The following is a 26,430-nucleotide window of genomic DNA, read 5'->3' on the forward strand; positions in this document are numbered from 1 at the left end:
GCGCTAACACAGCCTAACCTAAGTGGTGGGAAAATTATTGGAAAAAATCCTGAAAGACAGGATAAATCTACATTTGGAACGGCAAGGATTAATTAGCGACAGTCAGCATGGATTTGTTAAGGGAAGATCGTGTTTGACTAACCTGATTGAATTTTTTGAGGAGGTAACCAAGAGGGTCGATGAGGATAGTGTTATGTCCAGAATAAACTAATGTGATTGAGTATTATAGACGTGAGTAAGTGTGACCTTAGTCTCTTTATTTTAACTCCACAGTGTCGGTACAGCATGGGAGGCCTGCTTGTATATGGTGCTTCCAAGAGATGCTGGGATCCCTTGGGACTCCAAAAGATACGCTCTCTGGTGGCAGTAGAATGCTGGTTACACAGGGTTGTATACATAACATCACTCCCTCCCAAAGCCAAAAGTACAATTATTTACAGGATGAGACGATCTGGGGCTTTTCGCTCCCTAGTCGATCGTCTCGGTACAAATGCAGGTGCAGGTGAGTTGGTTGGTTCTTCGCTGGGCTGCTGCACAGCTGGTCTTGCTGGACTGCTGGGGATGATGAGTTCAGCTTTGTGGTCAACCGTGATGTCGGTTGCCACTTGTGTGTGTGTCGGAGGGTCGAAGTTGGCGGTGTCCTCTTCAGGTTGCTCGTGGCTGTCTGTGAATCGCAGTTTGGTTTGGTCCAAATGCTTTCAGCAAGTTAGTCCATTGGTGGGTTTGACCTGAAACACCCTACTCCCTTCTTTGGCTATGACAGTGCCAGCAAGCCATTTGGGACCATATCCATAGTTGAGTACAAATACAGCATCATTGACTTCAATATCTCGTGACAAATTTGCGCGATCATGGTACATACTTTATTGATGCTGCTGTCCTCGACGTGATCATGGAGATCAGGGTGGACGAGAGAGAGCCTTGTTTTGAGCGCCTTTTTCATGAGCAGCTCGGCTGGGGGAGCCCCAGTGAGTGTGTAGGGTCTGGTGCGGTAGCTGAGCAGGACTCGGGACAGGCTGGTCAGCAGGGAGCTTTCCGACACGTGTTTCAAGCTTTGCTTGATAGTTTAGACTACCCGTTCTGCCTGGCCGTTGGATGCGGGCTTGAACGGGGCAGATGTGACGTGCTTGATCGCATTATGGGTCATGAATTCCTTGAATTCAGCGCTGGTGAAGCATGGCCCTTTGTCGCTGACAAGGACATCAGGCAGGCCCTGCGTGGCAAACATGGCTCATAGATTTTCGATGATGGCAGTGGATGTGCTTACAGACATTATTACACACTCAATCCACTTTGAATAAGCATCCACATTAACCAAAAACACCTAGCCTTGAAACGGTCCAGCGAAGTCAACGTGGATCCTAGACCATGGTTTGGAGGGCCATGACCACAAACTTAGCGGTGCCTCCCTTGGTGCATTGTTCAGTTGAGAGCAAGTGTTGCATTGGCGCACACAAGACTCCAAATCTGAGTCGATGCTGGGCCACCACACATGGCATCTGGCTATAGCTTTCATCATTACTATGCCTGGGTGGGTACTGTGTAGGTCGCGTATGAACATTTCCCTGCCTTTCTTGGGCAAAATCACACGATTACCCCAAAAAAGACAGTCCGCCTGAATGGACATTTCATCTTTACGCTGCTGGAATGGCTTGATCTCTTCATGCATCTCCGCTGGGACGCTGGACCAGATCCCATGGAGGACACAGTTTTTTTTACAAGAGACAGTAAAGGATCCTGGCTGGTCTAGGTCCTGATCTGGTGGGATGTAACGGGTGACTTTTCATTTTCAAATGCATCCATCACCAAAGGCAAGTCTGCAGGCTGTGCCATTTCCCGGTAGTGGGCAGTGGTAGTCGACTGAGGGCATCAGCGCAGTTCTCTGTGCCTGGGCTGTGGCAAATTACATAGTTATATGCAGACATGGGCATCCATCTTTGGATGGGAGCAGAGGCATTGGTATTGATACCTTTGCTCTCTGAGAATAGCGATATGAGCGGCTTATGGTCAGTTTCTAACTCGAACTTGAGCACAAATAGATACTGATGCATTTTTTTCACCCCGCATGCCAGAGCTTCTTTTTCAATCATGCTGTAGGCCCTTTCGGCCTTGGACAAGCTCCTGGATGCATAAGCGACCGGTTACAATGTCCCCGATTCGTTTGCTTGTTGTAACACACAGCCGACCCCGTACGAAGATGCATCGCAAGCTAACACTAAACGTTTACAAGGATCATACAGGATAAGTTGGAACATAACAGATTTCGGGCTTTCTCAAAAGCTGTCTCTTCTGATTTTCCCCAAACCCAGTCATTTCCCTTGCGTAGCAGCACATGTAGGGGTTCTAGCAAGGTGCTTAACCCAAGTTGGAAATTATTAAAATAATTGAGGAGTCCCAAGAACGAGCACAGCTCCGTCACGTTCTGTGGTCTCAGTGCGTTCTTGATGGCCTCCGTCTTGGCGTCGATGGGTTTGATGCCGTTTGCTGCGATTCTTCTCCCTAAGAACTCGACCTCTGAAAACAAACTTCGAGCGTTTCAGCCTGAGTCCCAGACGATCTGGCTGACTTAGAACCTCTTCCAGGTTCTGCAAGTGTTCGTTGGTGTCCCGACCTGTGACCAGTATGTCGTCCTGAAAGACCACAGTGCACGGAACCAACCTTAGCAGATTCTCCATGTTCCTTTGAAAAATAGACGTGGCCGATCGAATCCCAAAAGGGCATCTATTGCAGATGAACAGACCTTTGTGCGTGTTGATGCAGGCGAGGCTTTTCGAAGATTCCGCCAGCTCCTGCGTCATGTAGGCCGAGGTCAGGTCCAACTTGGTGAACGTCTTTCCTTCTGCCAGCGTAGCAAATAGGTCGTCTGCCTTGGGTAGTGGGTACTGGTCCTGCAGCGAAAAATGGTTAATCGTTACTTTATAGTCCCCGCAAATTCTGACCGTGCCATCGCCCTTGAGAACCGGAACAATCAGACTGGCCCACTCGTTGAACTCCACCGGCGCGATGGTGCCCTTTCGTTGCAGCCTGTCTAGCTCGATCTCCACATTCTCTCGCATCATATATGGCACTGCCCGTGCCTTATGGTGGATGAGTCGTGTACCGGGAATCATGTGGATCTGCACCTTCGCCCCCGAGAAACCTCTGATGCCTGGCTCAAACAACGACGGAAACTTGCTCAGAACCTGGACACATGAGGCGCCATCGACGGACGAAAGCGCTCGGATGTCGTCCCAGTTCCAGCGAATTTTACCGAGCCAGCTTCTGCTGAACAGTGTGGGGCTATCTCCTGGTAATATCCATAGTGGTAGTTCGTGCATTGCTCCATCATAGGAGACTTTTACTGTTGCCAATTACAGCTCTTTAGTGTAAGTTCTCAGCTTGGTGTGAATGGGGCTCAGCTTGGGCCTGTGTGCCTTGTTGCACCACAGCCTGTCAAAGGCCGTTTTGCTCATGATGGACTGACTCGCACCCGTGTCCAATTCCATGGATACTGGAATTCCGTTCAGTTCAACTTTTAACATGATCGGTGGACATTTCGTGGTGAAGGCGTGTATCCTGTACACTTCTGCCTCCTTGGTTTGAGTTTCTAGTTCAATTTGATCCACCATGGATCGATCTTCCTCTGCAACGTGATGATTTGCAGGGTTCGAAGCTCGTCTTCACATTCGCTGGAGGTGTCCCATTGTTCCACAGCCTTTGCATGCACAGTGTTTGAAGCGGCATTGATGTGCTCGATGATCACCTCCGCAGCGCCAACAAGATGTTAACTGCCTCACACTAATGCTTGATGGCAAACTCTGAGTCATCGGAGGTCATGCAGCTGCAAGCGTGTATGTTGTGCCATATGCATTCCTGCCTGAAAACGACGTTACTTTGCGTACTTGCCGAAACATCTTTATGCTGTGAGATTTGTTATCGCTGGTGGACATAAATGCCTGGGCTATTGTTATGACTTTGCTCAGGTTCGGTGTTTCAACAGTCAATAGTTTGTGAAGGATAACCTCATGCCAAGCACAAAAAAGTCTCTTAGCATTTGCTGCAGGAATCCATCAAATTCGCAATGTCCTGCAAGGCGCCTTAGTTCAGCAACGTAGCTTGCCACTTCCTGGCCTTCAGACCGTTGACATGTATAAAATCGATATCTTGCCATCAGAACACTCTCCTTCGAATTTAGGTGCTCCCGGACCAGCGTACACAGTTCTTCATACGACTTGGTTGTTGGTTTCACCGGAGCAAGAAGATTTGTCATGAGGCCATAGGTTGTTGCCCCACAGATGGTGAGGAGGATCGCCCTTCGTTTGGCAGCGTTCGCACTCCCTTCCAGCTCGTTGGCCATGAAGTATTGGTCGAGTCACTCCATGAAGGTCTCCCAATCATCCCCTTTTGAGAATTTTTCCAGGATAACAACAGATCACTGCATTTTCATGTGATGGTTTGTTATCTCGTTGCCAGTTGTTATGTCCAGAATAAACTAATGTGTTTGAGTACTGTAGACGTGAGTAATTTTGACCTTAGTCTCTTTATTCTAACGTCAGAGTGTTGGTACAGCATGGGAGGCCTGCTTATATACAGTGCTCCCAAGGGATGCTGGGATCCTTTGGGATTCCACAGATGCACACTTTGGTGGCGGTAGCATGCTGGTTACATAGGGTTGCATACATAACAGGTAGTGCGTATGATGTAGTGTATATAGACTTTAGCAAAGGTAGACTAGTCATGAACATTAAAGCCCATGGGATCCAGAGCAAAGAGGCAAGTTGAATCCAAAATTGGCTTGGTGGTAGGAAGCAAAGTGTAATGATTGATGGATGTTTTTGTGACTGGAGAGATGTTTCCAGTGGGGTTCTGCAGGGCTCAGTACTGGGTCCCTTGCTTTTTTGTGGTAGATATCAACGATTTAGATTTGAATATAGGGAGTATGATTAAGAAATTTGTAGACGACACTAAAATTGGCTATGTGGTTGATAATGAAGAGGAAAGTCATGGGCTGCAGGAGGATATCAATCTACTGGTCAGGTGGGCAAAGCAGTGGCAAATGGAATTTAATTCAAAGAAGTGTGAGGTGATGCACTTTGGGAGGACTAATAAGGAAAGGGTGTACACATTAAGTGGTAGGCCACTTAATAGTGTAGATGAACAAAGGGACCTTGAAGTGCTTGTCCACAGATTCCTGAAAGTAGCAGGCCAGGTGGATAAGGTGGTTAAGAAGGCATACGGAATGCTTGTCTTTGTTGGCCGAGGCATAGAATATAAGAGCAGGGAGATTATGCTTAAATTGTATAATACACTGCTTAGGCCACAGCTGGAGTACTGCGTGCAGTTCTGGTCACTATTATAGGAAGGATGAGAATGCACTAGAGGGGGTGCAGAGGAGATTTACTAGGATGCTGCCTGAGATGGAGAATCTTAGTTATGAGGACAGATTGGATAGGCTGGGTTTGTTCTCATTGGACCAGCGGAGGTCGAGAGGAGACCTCATTGAGGTGTGAAAAATATTGAGGGGCCTGGATATAGTGGATAGTAAGGGCCTATTTCCATTGGTGGAGGGGTCTATTACGAGGGGACATAGTTTTAAGGTGGTTGGTGGAAGGTTTAGAGGGGATTTGACGGCGGGGGGGGGGCTTCTTTACGCAGAGGGTTGTGGGAATTTGGAACTCTGCCTGGAAGAATATTGGATGCAGAAACCCTTTAAGAGATGGTTGGATGGGTACTTAAAGTACCGTAACCTGCAGGGTTACCGACCTAGAGCTGGTAATTGGGATTAGGCTGGATGACCTTTTGTTGGACAGCACAGATATAATGGTAAGTACTGCAGAGAATCAAATACGGCCAGGGTGATCTCCTGGACTAGTTCCGATCGCCTGGATGGATCGGAGAGGAATTTTCCCAGATTTTTTTCTCCCTAAATTGGCCTGAGTTTTTTATCTGGTTTTTGCTTCTCCCAGGAGATCACATGGCTCTGGTTGGGGTGGAGTGTAGAATGTTTCAGTATAAGGGGTGTTGCAGTTGTGTGAGGCAGACTGGTTGGGCTGGGTGATCTTTGCCTTTCCGTTTCCGTTATTGTTCATAGGTTTATATGTAACCTTTAGGGCTGCTGATCAAAGGCCGTGTGGCTCTTTGTCAGCCGGCGTGGACACGATGTGCCAAAATGGCCTCCTTCTGCGCTGTAAATTTCTATGTTTCTATGTTTCTATTTGTGAGCACCTTTGGAAGTGGCTTAGTGAGTTTCAGTGAATGGTGAGACATAAGGTCCCCCCTCCTCGCTCCTCTCCCCCCCTCCCAATGGTGATGAGTGTGAAAGGAATTGCTTGGGCATTGTAGGGCTGAAACCTTTCCTGGTGTCCCGGGCAGCAATGTGGTTGGATGCTGATGCCCTATGACCTGTGCAGCTTCAGTTGATTGCGGAGAAGGTTGGTGTTGTTGTTGCTGCTGCTAGTATGCCTGGTGCTGCTGGTGTTGGGCTGATCACGGTGGGATTCTGAGGACCAAGGTGAGATAGCTTCAAGGCACTGATGTTGATGTAATAGATGGCAGGTGAACTTGAGATGACAGAAGCGATCTGTCAATGGAGAGAGAGGTTGTTCCAATGAAGTGACATTGGATAGAGACATTGCAGCCTGCATAAAGCTCAATGTGCCTTCCAAATGCAGTAAGCAACAGCTTTTGATCTTGGAAAGTGAACAGCTTTGAGATGGGAGCTTTTATAGCACATTTTCAGCTGTCAGATAACAAAATGACTTCATGGTCGCACAACTCCCGACATCATTACCTGAATTGATCCCTGAACAGCGGGAACCTTGTGGAAAACCTGGTAAAATTGCAAGTGCAGCTCAAAATTGTCTTTAGTAGTCTCTTAACAAGGTCTTAATCACCTAAATTGCCTCCCTCGCCGTTGCATGTTGGGTCTGTTCAGCATTGACAGACCTGACATCTTGGAAAATAGCGTGGTGGCGGGTTGACAGCAGGGATCCGACCCACTGTCAATCATTATAAATTTAAAAGCTGACCCACTACAGATCCCATCCTCTGAGCGCAGGCAATATTCAGGTCTATATATATTTTTACACTAATAGGAATGGAGTGAATTTGGTTAGCAAAGTATCGTGCTGTGTTACACAGAGATATTCTCTACAGGCTTAGTTAGAGGCTGCTCATATTCATCAAGTGTGAAATAACAGATGGTCTGGGTGAGTTGCAGTCATGTTTACAAGTCTCAGGCTGGTTTGGGGTCAGTTTGTGCATTACTGGAATTACCTGTGCAATTTGTACATTATTCTTTTGATTCATATTTCATCATACAGATGGGAACAATCCCTTGACTGTTTGGCTGAAATTAGAAATTTGTTGTGTGGAAAATCACAAGCAGTAATCCACATCGTAGACCTGTGGCTGTTAACCATTTTCCCCAGCAATGTACAGTGTAAATCATTCTGTCTGGTAATAGTACATATATATGAACTATTGATAGATGAAAATATTGTTTAATGCAAATCTTCCACTGATGATTCACAACAACACAACCTTATTTATTGCATATTTTCCACTTAATTGTTAGCTGCCTCTTTCAGATCTCTGCTTCCTTGCTGGACTGTTCCCATGTTGTAGGTGACGGGACAACCTATCTAACTGCCAGAGCACCACCACTCATTACCATGGGAGCCAATGCTTCCACGACTACTTTTTCTTCAAGGATTAAATTTACTGTTTTCAATTTCTCTTTTTATGGATTTCACTTTCATTATTTTTTTGTTCCATTTTAGTAGCTTTGTTGTATTTTTCTTTGGTTTATATTTTCTTGACTTTATTCATTTTTTCATACTGCTGTTCAGCCCTCAATGCTTTCTTATATCTCTTGCAGATTTTCCTTTCCATCACCTTTTAATGGGCCCAATTTTGGCCATGAATTGCATCAATTTTTTTGGAGTAATTTGGTTTTTCTGACTTAAGTTTAAAAAAAACCATTTTCCCCAATAAACCTGCTCCAGCGTTAGGTACGATTTTTTTTAGTTCAGTTTTTTTTTCAAAGGGGAGCGTCCCCAGATACTTACGCCAGTTTTTGGCCATTTATGCCACTTTGGCCAGCTAACACTTACACCAAATCGACTTAGGTCAGCCCATGTGGCCAGCTCTGAAAGTTAAGAAATCGGCGCAGGTAAGCAAGTAAGGTCCTGCACCCAAGCACCAAGCAGAAAACATTCCAAATAAAAGTTAAAATAACTAAATAAAAATAAAGAACTCAGGTAAACAATTGATTACCAATTAAATATTTGAAGTAAATCCTACCTTGGGCTGGGGAAGGCAACGGGCTGGCCTGCACGGGAGACCTCTCGGCGTGGGATAGGGGCAGCCAGCAAAGACGCATCGGGAAGCTGGGGGGCGGTGGAGGGGTGGGGCTCGGCAGCATCAGGGGATGACATCGGGAGAGGGGTGGGAAAGGAAAGGCTGGGCTCGCCGGCATCGGGAGGCGGGGGAGGGGGTGGGGGAGGGAGAGGAAAGGCTGGGCTCGGCGACATCTTGGGTAGGGTTCTGGCAGCCTGGGCTGCACTCAGATGCGGGCGACCATTCAGCCACGGCTAATGGGCGGCGAACATCGGGTCCTGCTGACAGCTTTTGGGACACGCTGGGAGGGTGAGGAGCATGCGTGCAGACTCCACTGCGCAAGCAACAGCTGCCAGCAATGTTTTCAGCGCAGGGCTGTAGCTCCGCCCCCCCCCACTCCACTATGGACGCCGCCCAGGACCTGAGACACTTGGCAGAGGGGCCGGATACTAAGTACATTTTTTGGCGCCCTTTCCAGTGCACAAAGTCGGCGCATAAAGGGTCAGTGCGCTAAAAAATTGGGTTGGCCATAATTGGGTCCAATTAGTGTAATTTACTTTTGTTCAGTGTTTTTCCATCCTCTTTCATTTTTTTGATCTTTCTGTGTCACATCCTTCCACAATCATAGAAATTGGGCCTTGGGCCTCATTGATGTTGGAGCGGGGCATCTTGCAGTGTTCCCTGTTAGATTTTCTCCTGCACCCATTAGCTCAATTTTTTTTTTGCCCTGTAAGCAAGGGCACGGCAAGGGGAACAGGGCATCTGGGACCTTGGTGGACAATAGGTGTATCTCCTTGACCAATGCAAATTAACAATTGAGAAATAAACAGAGGAAGGAATGAGAAGGAGGGTGAATTACAGTGGGTGAATTCAATGTCACATCAGATACAGAAAGAGAAATAAAGTGAGGGGAAGAAAGATTGAATTCAGAGCAACAGAAAAAAAGAGACAGAAATGAAAAGTAAGAAAAGCAATTACAAATTTTTTAATTTAACCTTTTTAATATCTCCAACAACAATTCCTAACCAAAGGTAACAAGAGAGGTTGATTGGCAGTCAATAATTATTATCACATCATTAAAAGAGTACTTGCGCTATTAATTACTAGACTTAACTTTCTGTGGTGAGTTTAATCAGCAATTAATGTGCAACTTCATGAAACTCATGGGGAGATTAAGCGCACGTTGCTGTTTTTGCAAAGCTGAGCAACTTGTGGTGATTCGCAATTCCCAGTATTAGGGCTAGGGTTAGGGTTATGGTTAGTGGTCTTCCTCACCACAAGTTGCTAGCTGATTTGCACATTAATACCAGTGAGTGTCATTCACATGCGGTTATTTTTTCAGAAATCTCCACCCCTATATTACTTGGACGAACTGCCAGCACCTGTTGTGTCTCCAAAGGGAGCTCACCATTTGAAGAAATTAATTTTGGGACACTTGCCTCGCCAACAGCGCTGAACCCTGAGAGGGGATTGGGATGTAGAGCAATAGGGTGAGGTGGGGGTGGGTGGGGGGGGGGCAGCAATCAGTATGGAGAAGCATTCCTGCTCCTCTTGCCTACACAGCAAACATTTCTTTAAAAAAAATATTTGCCTTTTGATGGCATTCATCCAGCAATTGCTTCAGAATCCCAAGCAAAGCATTTTTGGGTTGGACATTTTTCAGCCCTCCTTTGGCCATGGGTTAGGGTTAGGGTTGTCCCTGAAAAACAGGCACAATGAGATTCAATTTCTATCACCATATATGGATCCCCTGGTAATGATGTAGTTAAAAGCTTCAGTTTTGTTTTGAAATAAGTAGAGTAGGGTGTTTGTAGGTGTAACATCTCTGTTATTCAGAGTCCCAGGTTTCCTGGCACTGCAATATACCCAACTCTCTCACCTGCAACGCCTTGGATGCATTGTTACTGGCCAGTGCCCACAGCCAGAAACTGCCTTGATTTCAGGTTAACTTAGGAGTTGCTGATGGGAATGAGGGATCCCTAACCTCCAATAGATGAAGACTGTGTGTGATAGAGCTAGCAGAGAAATCTTTTCAGTTGGTCAATGGTAGGAAAGTCGCAGTAGGAAACTATGCGGCATACAAGGAGTAAACTTTGGTATGAAGTAAGTTGCAGCCGGCTACCAGAGAGCGATTTTATGGGAACCCACTGATAATTTCTTGCTTATCAACAAAAGCACTCATGAAGTGCTCAATGAATGCCGCCAACCTCCACAACATAGATGTCGTAAGTTGAGTGGTTCACTAAAATACAGTATAATTTTCTAAAGATGGCCACATGCGGAATAATCATTGACTTTCTGAAACATCAATTTAGCGAAAGGAAAATAAACTGATGCAAATAAATTTCAATTACTTCTTTACGCACAATAAATATTTGGCCCATTGTTAGATGAGGTCAAATCTTCAAAAGGATCAATACAAATTTGAGTCAAGAAAGCCTAGAAGGGATGAAGAAAAGGTAATATTACACTTTTCAAAATTATGTTTGGTGTACTAAAAAGGGAATTATTGCTGATTCCATACAGATTGTATGCTGGTGTTAGATACAATTGCATGTACTGTATAAAAAGCAGCAAAGGTACTTTTACAGCTGGGATACCAGTCTGGGGATTGTATGCTCACAGTGGCTTACTTCTCAATGACCATTGAAGTTATAAGGCTTCTATTATAGGATTACAGGTTTCTTCTATCTATACATTAATATGCAAACACTAAAGCATATTGTCTACAGAAATTGAGTGTGTTGCTAAATACAGGAATCACCTTGCATTTGGTCAATGGGGGTAATGCAATTATTCTAATGATGCTGCTAACACTTCTCCTTTCCTATGGTAGTAGCAAAGCAAATCAAAAATCTTCTGGTGTAACAGCTTGGATATCTTGTAGGCTGGTTTTCGACATTTCCAATGTCTTCAAACCACCACTCGTACAAGTGGCCTGACCCACCGCTCCCTCCGAGCTAACATCCATCCATCCAGCTCGGAAACTTTAATAGCCACCTAACAATGTGGGACTATGCAGATGCCAACTATAATGGAGAAGAAATTATACAGTGGGCTTCACTAGAGAATAAATTCCTCCTTTTTGATGTCAAAGATCAACAATCAAGGTGGCAGAGAATATAACCCAGACCTATGTTTCCTCTCAAGACAGCAAAGGAAACCCAATCATCGTCTCCAGAACAGTTCTTGACAACTTCCCCAGCAGTCAACACAGGCCCTGAATCACTGATGTTGGCATCAAAATTCCTGTCATTACATCAACCCCCGAACCATGATGGAACTACTGGTTCTGTGAAATCTTCCAAAGGTCAGTTGACATCAACATCAGGTGGATTCCATCAACCATCAATGCCTTCGACAGATTTATTGGAATTATTAAAGCGGCTGCAAAATGCAGTATAACCCCAGGGTTTAGAAAGACATATTGGGCCGAAGATTCTGGCCTTGCTGGGTCCGTACGGAGTGCACATGGACCGGGCGAAGCCTTGCAAAAGCCGTTTTTTACGATCTGTCAAGATTTCTCTTGACAGATCCTCCGCATCGCTGAGAGAAGGACATACGAGCGGGAGAGATTGGGCTATTTGCCCAACTCATGCCCAACTAATTTTTACATTAAAAACCCTGTCCATTAAGGTAAGTTTATTTTTAACACTATTAAAACACATTAAAAAAAAATCCAAAAAATATAGATTTTTTCTAAAACATTTAATTACATTTAATTTCAATTAATTTATAAATATGTGAAGTGTTTCATTTATTTATTATACTGTGTTTCGGTGTTTTAGTTTTTTTCTCATTGATAGTAATGGGAGTCCGCACAAACAGATCTCCCATTTTTATCAATGAGAATACTGCATTGTGATTGGTGGTCCAGGCCCACGTGACTCAAGTGTGTATGTATGTACCTGAAAGACATCTTCCCATGTGCTGTGCAGCGAATCTAGGTCTCCGACCGGGATCCTACATTCCTCTGGGACCACCAGGTGCTTTCATAGATTTTTTTCGGGTCGGAGGCGATCGTACAAAGGAAGCCTCTGACCGCAATTTTCCCCCCATATTCTTTGTTAGATGGAAGAAAGCAAGGCTCTCTACCAGGAGTATTTGCTGAACAAGAACCCAGCCACAGCCACTGCAATGTTGGAGTCCTTAAACTTGGCAAGACATGAAAGGAGGAGGTATAGGCAGTCCCTCGTGACGAGGATGATGCTCTTCGCACCAAATAAAAAGGTGGGCTCACAGGTGTTACAATGAGTTACCTCTTAAAGGGTGGAAGATGCCTGTGTGTGGATTTTTTTAACGTGTAGTGACTATTGCACACCGGCCAGCACATGGGCTTGACAGAGCTAGGCCTTGGTCCAGTGGCAAGGATTGACCAAGACGACTGGAGACCAAGCTCTGTTGCACCTCCCCTGGACCCCGACCCTGCTGCTGTTAAATGCTGCACCGCTCCTGAGCCACGACCTCTCTGATGTCACCTCCGCCCCTCACTGGGATCAAACTCCGCCCCTCGCTGGGCTCGAACGCCGCCACCTCGCTGAGATTGACTGCCACCCCTCACTGGGATCGAATACCGCCCCTCACTGGGCTCGACCTCCATCCCTCGCTGGGATCAAACGCCGCCCCTCACTGGGATCAAACACCGCCCCTCACTGGGCTCGACCTCCATCCCTCGCTGGGATCAAACACCGCCCCTCACTGGGCTCGACCTCCATCCCTCACTGGGATCAAACGCCGCCCTTCGCTGGGATCAAACACCGCCCCTCACTGGGCTCGACCTCCATCCCTCACTGGGATCAAACGCCGCCCCTCGCTGGGATCAAATGCCGCCCCTCACTGGGCTCGACCTCCATCCCTTGCTGGGATCAAATGCCGCCCCTCACTGGGCTCGACCTCCATCCCTCGCTGGGATCAAACGGCGCCCCTCGCTGGGATCAAATGCTGCCCTTCGCTGGGCTTGGATGCCGCACCAATGGGCTGCCTGGACTCCAATGACGTCAGTCCAGTCACCCTTCAAGAAGTGGTCGCACTCCTGGGCCAGCTCGCGCCGCTTGCTCCTACTTATACCCAACCTGCCGATACTGTTTTCTCGCAGGTCGGGCGGTAGGTGGAGCCTTGTGGAGAAGACAGCAGAAAAGCATGGGCCCTGTTCCGTCATCTTGGCAGGGCAAACCCCGCCTATAAACACAGGACGGCCAACAAAGTAGATGCCATTGCATCCCACTTGATGTAAACATCAAAGGCTCCGATGGACAAATAATTTCGATGGCAGGTGATGCGGCAGCTTTCAACAAACTTGATGGCGGCACCAAGATTGTCAACTATTCAGCTTGGACAAACTAAATGCAGCCCTGTCGACAACCAAATCCGGTAAAGCTGCTGGTCCAGAATTCTTAAAAGCACTGGGACTCAAATCAAAGAGATGTTTGACCTCCTTCTTCTGAGGTACTGGAAACTGGTAAAATTTCACTTATTTGGAGGAAGACTAAAATAATTGGTCTCCTGAAGTAGGGGAAGAATGCTTGTGGAGCACACAGCTACCACTCGATCTCCTTACTTTGCACTTGTTATAAAATGCTGGAGAGGGAACCACTCCACAGACGAGCCCCCATCATCGAGCCAACCATTCCTAAGGAGCAAGTGGGCTTCAGGAATGGCCGTAACTGCTGCGACCAAGTGGTAGCTTTAACAGTGCACATCAAAGCAGGCCGTTTACAATATTACCATCACGTTGACACTATTACCATCACGTTGGCACAAAGAAGTTTTGAAGACATATCCATGAAAATACAGTTATCTAACTTGGGAGTCTAGTTGCCCATCTGTCTCTGGAGTATACTAAATAGAAAAAGTTCATTTGGCACAATGTATATGGCCGAAAGTATCCCAGGTACAAATGTCTTCTTAAAATAACAGAAGGTCAATCATGTAAATTTGCAGACATTAAACTAAATATGTGGTTGTTCCCAGACAGGCACAACAGAAGGTCAGTGGTATCAATCTGGATATACTATATATAGATGTTAATGCTAATTTATTGTGGCACATGTTAATATAGAGTATTTTGTCTTGAGGCCTTGTCTCACATGTTCTGTTAATTAGTCTAACAGTGACAACTGAAGCTTTAAGTGCACCAAAATGAAAAATAGTAAGTTACAGTCTTTTAAATTAATAGACTATAATGTGCAGGAGTGTGTTATTAATGTAAGCAAAAGGGAATCATATAATTGTATAGCACAGAAGAAGGCCATTTGGCCCATCGAGGTTGCACTGACTCTTTTGAAGAGCGGTCCGGATGGTCCCACTTCCCCGCTCTTTTCCCATTTCTCTGCAGTATTTTTCTTCAAGTATTTATACAATTCCCCTTTGAAGGCTACTATTGAATCTGTTTCCACCACCTTATCAAAAAGTGCATTCCAATCCCAACCACTCGTCGCGTAAAATGATTTTCCTCATGTTGCTTTTGGTTCTTTTACCAGTCACCATAAATCTGTGGGTTATCGACCCTTCAGCCATTGGAAAGGTTCTCTTTATTTACTCTATCTAAAGCCTTCAAGATTTTAAACACCTCTATCAAGTCTTAGTCTTCTCTGCTCTAAGGCGAACAGCCATAGCTTCTCCAGTCTATCAATGTAACTGTAATCCCTCATCCCTGGAACCATTCTAGTAAATCTCTTCTATACCCTCTCCAAAGCCTTCACATTGTTCCTAAAGTGTGGTGCCCAGAATTGTACTAATGTCTGTGTTCTCGACCAGGCCAACATTCTCAGCATCAAAGCATTGACCACACTCGACCAGCTCTGTTGGGTGGGCTACATTGTCCACATGCCAGACACAAGACTCCCAAAGTAAGCGCTCTACTCGGAACTCCTACATGGCAAGCGAGCCCCAGGTGGGCAGAGAAAACATTTCAAGGACACCCACAAAGCCTCTTTGATAAATCCCCACCAACACCTGGGAGCCCCTGGCCAAAGACCACCCTAAGTGGAGGAATAGCATTCGGGAGGGCGCTGAACACCTCGAGTCTCGTCACCGAGAGCATGCAGAAAACAAATGCAGGCAGCGGAAGGAGCATGCGGCAAACCAGACTCCCCACCCACCCTTTCCTTCAATGACTGTCTGTCCCACCTGTGACAGAGACTGTAATTCCCGAATTGGACTGTTCAGTCACCTGAGAACTCACTTTTGGAGTGGAAGCAAGTCTTCCTCGGTTTCGAGGGACTGCCTATGATGATGATGATGACACAATATTCCAGCTGGGGTTGAACTAATGTCTTATATAAGTTTAGGATAACTTCCTGGCTTTTCTACTCTATGGCCAGAATTTTCTGACATCCGTGTGGGCGGGATTCGAGGCGGATCGGGAGGAAAACATAAATAACTTGGGAACTTGGGAACCCATCGTCTTCCCACCCCCACGAGCCTTTCCCTCAGGCACATTTGTCAGTGTGGCAGCGACCCAACCGGCAGTGGCGGCTGAGCTAATTCAAATGATTATGAGGTACTTGTCAGATCCTTAAGCATCTTTTTAACCCTACCTTTCAAATTTCCCTGGAAGACCACAGGAATCATGCAACTCAGGAACCATGTCTGTGAACCTGAGGCAGAAGTTCAGTGGCCATTGATCCAGCTCATTAGTGGACAGCATGGAAAGCACAATAAATACTCCCACCTGACACCTGGTCACTTTCCTATGGCAGATGCTGTTGCTGAGTGCATTGTCAGCACAGATTTAGCTTTCTAAAGGTTGCTAGTTTTTTCTGCAAAGTTGAGATCCACTGTCATCTCATTGGTAGAACCTATCACACCATTGACAGATTGCTTCTGTCATCTCTACTTGACCTGCGATCTATTATTTAAGCATGGGTGCCATTTATATTGTCTCACCTTGGTCCTCAGAATTGGACCTTGATGAGCCCTAACATCAACAATGCCAGGCACACTAGCAGCACCAAGAACAACATCACCAACCTTCTCCTCACCAACCTGATGCTGCCCAGGATAGAGGACATCAGCGCAGGGCTGTACCGTGCTGGAGGTGATACCCCCAACACCTGGTATACAGGCGGAGGATGAGTTTCCTCAACATGATGGAGCAGCAGTGCCAAAGGAGGCACAGGCTACTGTGTTACATCGTCGCATACATTTGTAGATTGCTGGAGCAAGACCTGCAGCCCAGAGGAACCGGTGACCACACCTTACCAGTGGCTGTCAAAGTCATCAGCACCTTCAAATTCTTTGCCTCAGGCTCCTTCCAGGGATCTGCAGCAGACATTTGCGGCATCACTCAGGTCACAGATGCATCACTCAGGTCACTGATGCCCTGTTTGAAAAGTCAGCTAATTATATCAATTTTGCCACTGTTGAAGCCAGTGTTACTGAACGGGTGTTAGGCTTTGCTGCTCTGGCTGGCTTCCCACGGGGGTGCAGGACATCATCAACTGCATACATGTGGCCACCAGGGCACCCCAGGATCACCCAAGGGTCTTTGTCAATCGCAAGGTCTTCCACTCCTTCAATCTGCAGCTCATCTCCACTCATAGGAAGATCATCATGCAGGAGTGTGCCAAATTTGTGTCAGCCCTGGCAGCTGCTGTTATGTATGTAATAACTCGATAGACTGAATACTGTAAACTAACACAGGTACAAACCTGGCTCTGTTTTATTCGAGCCCAAAGTGGATACATTACATGATGGCTTGCCTTTTATACCTGGCCCCGCACACATGCGTACAGCCCAATGACCTCCGACAGTGGCGCCACCTGGTGGCTATTAACCCCAATCATACATACATGACAGCTGCCATGACGCTTTCATCCTGCGTCAGTCCACCCTCCCTCAGCTCTTCACTTCTCCAAACAGACTTTCTGACTGGCTGCTTGGAAACAAGGGCTATCCCCTGAAGACGTGGCTTATGATAACCTTTAGGAGACCAATTATATAGGCCAAGAAGAGATATAATAAAAGACGCATTTCCACCAGATGTGTCATACAGCAGGCAATAGGGATGCTAAAAATGCACTTCAGATGCTTTGAGGAGCTCTTCAGTATGTACCAGCCGGGGTCTCGAGAATCATCATGATCTGCTGCTCCCTGCACAACAAGAGTGCACAACCTCTTCAGAGAAGGAGGAGGAACAAGAGCAGAAGGAGCATCAACTCTAAGACAAGGAGGAGGAGGTGCAGAAGGAACCTGCAGTCCACATCCCATCAGCACCCGAGCACATTGCTGCCTGACAGGCCAGGGATGGCCTCATCATGACCAGATTTATTTAATTTCAACCATTACATCCACATGGCTGCCATTTGGTGAGCCAGGCTCCCAACACACCACATCAACACCATAAAGCATCCCGACAATGACCAAGCCATTCTTTTCACACTGACCACCATTGCTGGAGGTAACGTTATGTCTCACCATTCGCTCCAACTCAGTAAGCCACTTCCAAAGTTGCAGCCATAATTGGCATAACTGGAAAGTGGTGAAAATTAGAATTTTTATCTGTGACATCACAGTAACGGAAACTTCACATGAACAGGTATTAAAATATCCAAGTGCTTACTCTTGTGTGTCACCCTTCTCTTACGCGAGCTTCTACCCATGTGGCTTTGTAAGATTCAGGATCACAGGTCACTCACAGATACCCAAAGGGTCTTAGGAGTCATAAGGCAATTTATTAAATTCAAATATAGTCAAACATAACACACAATCAGGATAGGCAGTAGACATACGACGAGACAAGTTATTAGTCTCGACTGGACAGACGGCTGGTGGTACAGCTCTTATCTTCACTGTCTGAGCTGAAACGCCTTCTGGGTCTTTCTTTTACTCTCTTTTTAGGGGTGGGCCTGGTGTAGGATATTGGCAGGACCATTTAACCTATGATATGTTGAGTTCCTTGTATCAACTCTTGGGTGAAACCCTCCTCTTCACATCCTCCCAAGGTTGGAGTCAGACAGGCCATTCTTGGCCTTCAGGAGCTGCCTGTTTATGCTCATGCTGTTCAAGTTGCTTTAGCTAGTGTACCATGGAATGAATCCTTCAATTCTAACACCAGGCTGAAGAGACATCTTGGTCTCAAGTTATATCATCCAATCCACGATTCTCACAACCAGCTTTTGACTGCGCTAGTTATTGCCAAATTATTTGCTTGTTGCTTTCTCCACTTGGGTGTTACTTAGTAGGGAGACTCAGTAATGAAGATTTCCCCTTTCTTACAGTCCAATCCTTTGAGGGGGAGGAGCAACCTCTGACCTCTTACTCAAATTCAATTAATTGTTCCAGTGTTCGAATTCTGCCCCACCTGGGGTATCCTCTGCTTCTATCTTTCCTGATCTTGCCCAGCCTGGGGTCTCCTCTACGTTGCTTTGGATCTTTTCTTTCGGTGTGCTCAATTAATTATTTTTTTTAGTGCTGGTTAACCATAGACATATATTAAATACACTATCATTACAAGTTGGAGAACTACCAGAGTGTGAAATAATACGAATGTAAGGGTGTGCTGATAAATGAAGCGCAATGGGACAGGTCCTGTTAGACCCATAAAGCATGGTAGTTGCGGTAATAGTGACACAGGAGGCACCACCAAAACCACCTCATACTGGAATCGTACTAGCTTTTCCCATGCTCTGTTACCTACAAAACACAATTATTACAGGCACAGTTAAATTCAGTCTCTCAATCATTTCAAGCAGTTTAACATATATTCAATAAGTCATGGACTTAAAAGATTCTCCAGATCTCACTTTTACTTATATCCATCTTATGGGTAATTCTTGCTAAATTTATTTCTCCCTAGCTTTCAATTGTCCCAATCCAAAATCCATGTAACTCTCCACTTCAACTTCAATTTGAATCCCTCCAACAATGTGTTTAACTCTATCCTGATTATTTAATTAATTAGATAGTTTCTCATTAGAGTATGTGTCAATGCTTTAAAAGCTATCTCACTCTCCTAAGCCACATTAACCATTTCATGTCTTGCTGTTGTCAATTAAATGAGCATGTCTGATTCCATTCTTCAGTGCAAATTAATTTGCACACCCATACCGGTGTGCTCATGCCACATATGCCATCCGATACAAACCATTCTCGGGCTTTCAGATGATCTTATCAAAAGATTGTAGTCGTCTGCAGATCTTTTCTTATCTCCCAATGCATGGTCCCGATATCTTGGATTGTGGCTAGGCGATTAAATTCAGTTTTCTTAAAAGGTGCATTGGCAAGGACCCAAATGCTCCAAGAGAAATCTATCAGTTTACTATTCTTAACTACATTTTCCTGACTTTCACTTGAATGTTAGGAAAATTCAATTCTCTTGTTTCTATCTTATACCCTCATTCACTTGCTCTCTGCATTTTACACATCCCATTAATTATCATTGATATCTCATTCATGATATATGGAGGAGCTTTACTGTCTAGTGCAATATTAAAGATAGAATGCATAGATCAAATGTTCCCACTTGGTTCAAGTCATTAACACATTTTTAAAAAGTGTATAACCTGTTACATTTTATTTTCCTCCTGGCTGTGGGAAAACATTCACTTACAATTAAGAAACTTAAATTAATAATGTCCAATATTTAAAAAATTTAGTTCAGCGATGCTAAAGTTGTTTGGTGAACCAAAAAAAATAACTGTCAGCGGAAAGGGTTAACTCCTTTGCAGGTTTGTAAGAAGGCGGAGCAAATATTGTCAGGCGCAAGCAATTGCGTCATTTTACGTAATTTTTTAAAACCTTTCCCGATAGAAACTTTTTCCCCGTCTTTGTGCCTTCAAAACTTGCTTAGAAATTAAACATCTGTTAAAACAGCAGAAATCATTAGTAAAGCTGTCATTATTAGTTTTAAATAAAACCTTCTCATCAGGAAAGACAGCAATTTAGATTACACTCCAATTGTTTCTAAACTTCCAATTCAAATACTGCAATGATTTTTTTTAAAGGTGAGTATCTCTTGTACGGAACTATAAATTCACATAGTTAAAATAACTGTATTTTCACTGTGGTCACAATGAATTTTTACAATTAATGAACATCACACATTCTATACAAAAGGAAAAAGAGGGTTGAGCTTCCCTCAGCTTACATTCAAACAGGCTTTAAAAAAAAAAGGACACTAAAAAAGACAGTGTTTTTTAAACGTTCAAATTGATTTAAAATGAGACAATGCATTTTTAATTTAAACTATATAAGACAATAGCAATTTTGTTTACCGTAATCCAATTTAAAACAAAATACTGGCAACAGTGATTTTAAGGCCAAATTTTATCTTTTTTCATAGTTCCGAAAATCATAGTCAAAACAATCAGGGAAACTGCCAATTTTAACACATTTTCTTACAAACTACATACATTCCAGCATTTAGTTTTTTAAGGTCCCGTTCACTGAGCAAATCTTGTGTTTTATTTCTCTTGGCACAAAAGCTAAAACTTCTGTGCTGGTTCCATTTTTTTTTAAATTGTCGTCTCAGCAACATATTTTCTAATTCCCAGTTCTTATCCTTCCTTTGCTGAGTTCTCAGGTGGGATAACACATAGCTTAGATCTTTTCCCCTCGTTATCTCCAAAACCCCCTCCTGCTCATTTCGACTGTGACTTTTCTCGATAATAAGTACCATCCGATTTGTATTAGGCTTCACCTACTTGATACGTTCCCTCCCGTTCCCTTCTTTCAGAGAGAAGAAAACTCGGTCTAAATGAGCAGGAGATCCGACATCTGATACCACTAAGATTCAGGATCATAGGTCACTCACAGGTACCCAAAGAGTCTTAGGAGTTTTAAGGCAATACTTACATAAGAACATGAGAAATAGGAGCAGGAGTAGACCATTTGGCCTATCGAGCCTGCTTTGCCATTCAATAAGATGCTGGCTGATCTGATCCTGGCCTCAACTCCACTTTCTCACCCGCTCCCCATAACCCTTGGCTCCCTTATCATTCAAAAATCTGTCTAACTCCACCTTAAATATATTCAAAGAACCAGCCTCCACAGCTCTCTGGGGTAGAGAATTCCAAAGATTCAAGACCCTCTGAGAAAAGAAATTCCTCCTCATTTCTGTTTTAAATGTGCGACCCCTTATTCTGAAACTATGCCCCCTAGTTCTACATTCCCCCATGAGGGAAAACATCCTCTCTGCATCTACCCTGTCAAGCCCCCTCAGAATCTTATATGTTTCAATAAGATCACCTCTCATTCTTCTAAACTCCAATGAGTATATGCCCAACCTGCTCAACCTTTTTTCATATGATAAGCCCTTCATCTCAGGAATCAACCTCATGAACGTTCTCTGAACTACCTCCAATGCAAGTATATCCTTCCTTAAATAAGGAGACCAAAACTGTATGCAGTATAGTTGGAGCAGGATTTCTCTACTTTTATATTCCATCCCCCTTGCAATAAAGGCCAGCATTCCAGTTGCCTTCCTGATTACTTGCTGTACCTGCGTTTCATGCTCCACTAGGCCATCAGGGCAGCGTGCGACCGGAATGCCGGGCTGCACAATGGTGGCCCGGACTATGCTAGGGCCACCATCGTTGAGCCGAGCCGAAAGTCAGCAGACAAAAGAAGATGGCGGCCGAGGCGCTGGCACCCTCCCCTTTCAGGAGCTCCCCGAGAGCGCATGACAGCCAGCTTCGCTACCTACAAAGTCAGCGTTGACATCCACTCACGCCAGCCTCATGGACCATAGGGTAATTTCCCCCGTTCCCCGGTGGGGTGCTAAGTGGTCGGTGTAAGGCGGTGAGGGGTCGCTGCGCACGCCGATGATGTCATCACTGGCTGCGCAGTGGCCAGTGGCAGCGCCTCCCCAAACTACCGGGCAATTTCCCTGGAGGCGGAAGGGCCGCCCTCCCCTGGAAGAAAAGTGTCTTGCGTTCCGTTACTACCCCCCGTAGGTGCTAGCAGGGCTATAAAAAGGGGCAATTTCGCCCCCTTAAAATTTTAAATTTAACATTTTAAAAATCTTCAATAATAAATAAAACCTGAAGGAATGAGACTCTACAAGAGGAATAGTTCATTTTCAGTGCCATACAGTTTGTTTGGCAATAATTAACAATCCTCACGTTGTTAAACGGGCACTTAGACTGAAATAGATAAGACTTAACTTTCTGTGGTGAATTTAGTTCATATCTACTTTGCAAAAAGAGCAACCTCACACTGTTCAATGCATTTCAATGATGAGGCAGACAGTGAGATGCTGTATTCGGCAAACTAATGGCAGAGTGGTGCAATTTGGACAGCAATTGTTGGATATTTGAATTTAACCACGCATCTGCCCCTCGCCTAAAGCTGCTGTACCATTTGCCCATGATTAAGGTTATTTTGACAGCAAATTATGGCCCATTATTAATCCATCACATGGTTACCATGGACCAATGCTATGCTTGGACGTGGATAGATAGATTTTAAAAATAAATACAAGATAGATAAGAGAAAAATAACTGTGAAATAGAAAGTCTTGACTTTCCATCTTAACTAATGACCATTCTACCCTCAGCATGCCAACACCTAGGTAAATTAAAGATGTTGCAAGGAAAGAACAATATTGTTGTGGTGATGCTGTGCTACATTAATTAAAATATTTTGGTCCAGTACATATAAAGATGCTGTCATTATTAATAATTATGTCAATTTATAAATTTGGTGTTTATAAAAATAAAATATTTGTCTCCACATATTACTCTTAGGAGTGGATTTCTGCATTAATGTCAGAAATGCAGCAGAAATAATGTCAGAGATTTTTGTTATTTGAAGTGGAATGTTAGATGTAATGTCTGTAAGCTTGTAATGCTGTAGCTCCACACTGTGGATGTGGATGTATTGTGTACTGCAAATGTAGGGTTAATAATAAACAGCCCAGGCAGATTTCCGGAGACTTCCGAGAGAGCTGCCTGCCATGTTAGGAAGCTGTGTGTGCTGTGCTCTGTGAAGATATCACATTTGGCGACGGAAGATGGGATTTTTCGGATGATTTAAAGCTTAATTTTTGTTGGTGAAGGATTCAGCCAGCCTACAGAGAGACTTTGGAAGTTTCTGCCTTTGGAAAAAAGCTACAAAATCCGAGGTAAAATACAGCACACATTGTGAACAGCTAGAGATTAAAATGGCAGGTTTATTGGGATATTTGGGTGAATATAGACATGACCGGGAATGTTTTAAAGTGTATGTGGATCGGCTAGAAATGTATTTCACTGCAAATAACATAATCGAAGTTCCAGACAATGCAGTCCAGAACCGGGCTGTGTTGGAACATAAGAACACGATCTTCTTATCGGAGGCAGGTCCGGCATTATACGAAACCCTTGTAAATTTGCTTGAGCCTGACGAGCCAAAGGACACAACGCTTAAAGAGATTTTAATGAAGCAGGAGCAGCACTATAACCCCAAACAGTTAGAAATTGCTGAAAGCAATTGTTTCAGGATTTGGAATCAAAGGCTGATGAAAGTATCAGTGATTACTTCGTTGCATTAAAAAAGCTATCGATGCACTGTAATTTTGGAAACTTTCAAAACCGAGCATTACGGGAATGTTTTGTTTGTGGGGTGAAAAATGATGCGATCAGAAGGAAGTTATTGACGACGGATGACTTGATTTTTGAGATTGCTTGTCAGACAGCGAGGTCAATGGGCATGGCCGAACAATATTCCCGAGAATTAAATAATGATTACGGTCGTCAGTCAACCAAGGTAAATCACCTGCAGGTTCAAGGTAAAAGACGGTGGGGGCCCAAAGTCTCAGAAATTCTAACAGAGTGTCGAAATCGTGCTATAGGTGCCTGGGACAACACATTGCTCAAAGTTGTCCATACGTGAAGGCAGGGTGTTTCTTCTGCAGGAAGACTGGGCATGGAAGGCATGCCAACTGAAGGGTAAACCAGTTTTTAAAGCTATGAGTCCAGCGTTCAAAGCGATGAGTAGAAATCCCAAGAGATTACATAGCATGGAAGAACAACAACAGGACGAGGAGATGTTAGAGTTACACGTCATCAGGAGCACGAGGTTAACGGACAGCGATTCGGAAAGCATCAAAATCCACATAGATGTTGCGGGATTCAAGATACCAATGGAAATTGACAAAGGTGCATCCATGAGTGGAGTACCGGAGTCACTATACCGCGACAAATTGCGTGATTTTCAACTGGAGAAATCCAAGATAGAGCTGCAAGGCTACTCGGGAGAGAAAATTCCTGTGGTAGGTCGTATCACCGTACCGGTGAAATATAAAGCTCAATTTAAGAATTTGCCACTAATAGTAGTGAAAGGAGACAAGTCTGCCTTACGAGGAAGAAATTGGTTGAGCTGGATTGGAGTAAGATTTTCTGTGTGGAAACGAGATTTTCATCAACGGATGAGGTTATCAAGAAGTATCCGAAGGTGTTCTGTGAAACGGGCAGTCCGATCCAAGGCTTCAAGGTGGGTGCCAGGGTACAGAAGGATGCTAGATCAGTTTACTACAAGCCACGATCCGTACCATATGCACTCAAGGAGAAAGTTGAGCAAGAACTCAAAAGACTGGAGACTGAGAACATTAGATGTAAGATAGATCGATGTAATTGGGCTACATCCACTGTTGTTGTACCTAAGTCCGATGGTAAGGTAAGATTGTGTGGTGATTATAAGGTAACCGTAAACCAGGTTCTCGAGGGTAATGTCCCCAATACATTGCGAATATAGACGATTTGTTCACAACACTGACAGGTGGTCAGATCTTCTCAAAACTGAATCTTACAAATGCCTACTTACAGCTTGAACTAGATGAGGAGTCCAAGTCATGTTTGACTATAAATACTCATCTAGGCCTATATCAATTTAATAGGCTTCCATTTGGAGTATCTTCCGCCCCTGCCATATTCCAAGGGGTGATGAACCAGATTTTGCAAGATATTGAAGGGGTAGTATGTTATTTGGATGACATACTAATTTCAGCACCAAATAGGCAAATTCATAATAACATATTGAATGACGTCCTCAAACGGCTAGAGAAGCACAGAGTACAAGTGTCTGCTCGTAAGTGTGAGTTATTTAAAAACTCAGTGGAGTACTTAGGGTACAGAGTAGACAAAGATGGTTTACATCCAATCATGGAAAAATTGGATGCAATTAGAAATGCACCCACTCCCAGGAATGTCACTGAACTTCGTTCATTCTTGGGTCTTTTGAACTATTATGGGAAGTTCCTACCAACTTTGGCTACAGTATTACATCCACTGAATGAACTTTTGAAAAAACAGGTCCATTGGAATTGGTCAAAAGAATGCAATACAGCATTCAAGGAATGTAAAAGCAAATTGGTAGAGAGCACCATGTTAGTTCACTATGACATATCTAAGGAGATTAAGCTAGCATGTGATGCCTCTCCGTAAGGAGTTGGGGCAGTAATCTCTCATGTATTAAGTAGTGGTGAGGAGAGACCAATTGCTTTTGCTTCACACACTCTCAGTGCCAGTGAGAATAATTATGCGCAAATTGAAAGGGAAGCTTTGGCATTAATTTTTGGGGTCAAGAAGTTTCACAAATACTTGTATGGTCATTACGGACCATAAGCCCCTAATCGCAATCCTCCATCCAAAGTCCCCAGTTCCAACATTAGCTGCAGCCCGAATGCAGAGATGGGCTTTGATTTTAAGAACATAAGAACATAAGAATTAGGAACAGGAATAGGCAATCTAGCCCCTCGAGCCTGCTCCGCCATTCAATAAGATCATGGCTGATCTGGTCGTGGACTCAGCTCCACTTACCCGCCCTCTCCCCGTAACCCTTAATTCCCTTATTGCTTAAAAATCTATCTATCTTTGACTTGAAAACATTCAATGAGCCAGCCTCAACTGCTTCCTTGGGCAGAGAATTCCACAGATTCACAACCCTCTGGGAGAAGAAATTCTTTCTCAACTCGGTTTTAAATTGGCTCCTCCATATTTTGAGGCTGTGCCCCCTAGTTCTAGTCTCCCCCACCAATGGAAACAATCTCTCTGCCTCTATCTTGTCTATCCCTTTCATGATTTTAAATGTTTCTATAAGATCACCCCTCATCCTTCTGAACTCCAAGGAGTAAAGACCCAGTCTACTCAATCTATCATCATCAGGTAACCCCCTCATTTCTGGAATCAGCCG

The 26,430-nt window shown here is 44.5% G+C and overlaps 1 protein-coding gene across 1 annotated transcript in view; it reads right to left on the reverse strand.

The window, feature by feature from the left end:
- The window catches only part of LOC139265862 (cyclic AMP-dependent transcription factor ATF-5-like), a 31,543-nt gene extending 22,911 nt beyond the window's left edge, over positions 1 to 8,632 (reverse strand). The window contains exon 1 of the mRNA XM_070883379.1: positions 8,284 to 8,632. Coding sequence (XP_070739480.1) covers positions 8,284 to 8,513 — 230 coding nt within the window. The 5' untranslated portion in view covers positions 8,514 to 8,632. The remainder of the gene's footprint in view (positions 1 to 8,283) is intronic.
- Positions 8,633 to 26,430: the final 17,798 nt, after the last annotated feature.

Source organism: Pristiophorus japonicus, chromosome 6 (assembly GCF_044704955.1).
Source record: "Pristiophorus japonicus isolate sPriJap1 chromosome 6, sPriJap1.hap1, whole genome shotgun sequence".
Classification (NCBI taxonomy): Eukaryota; Metazoa; Chordata; class Chondrichthyes; family Pristiophoridae; genus Pristiophorus; species Pristiophorus japonicus.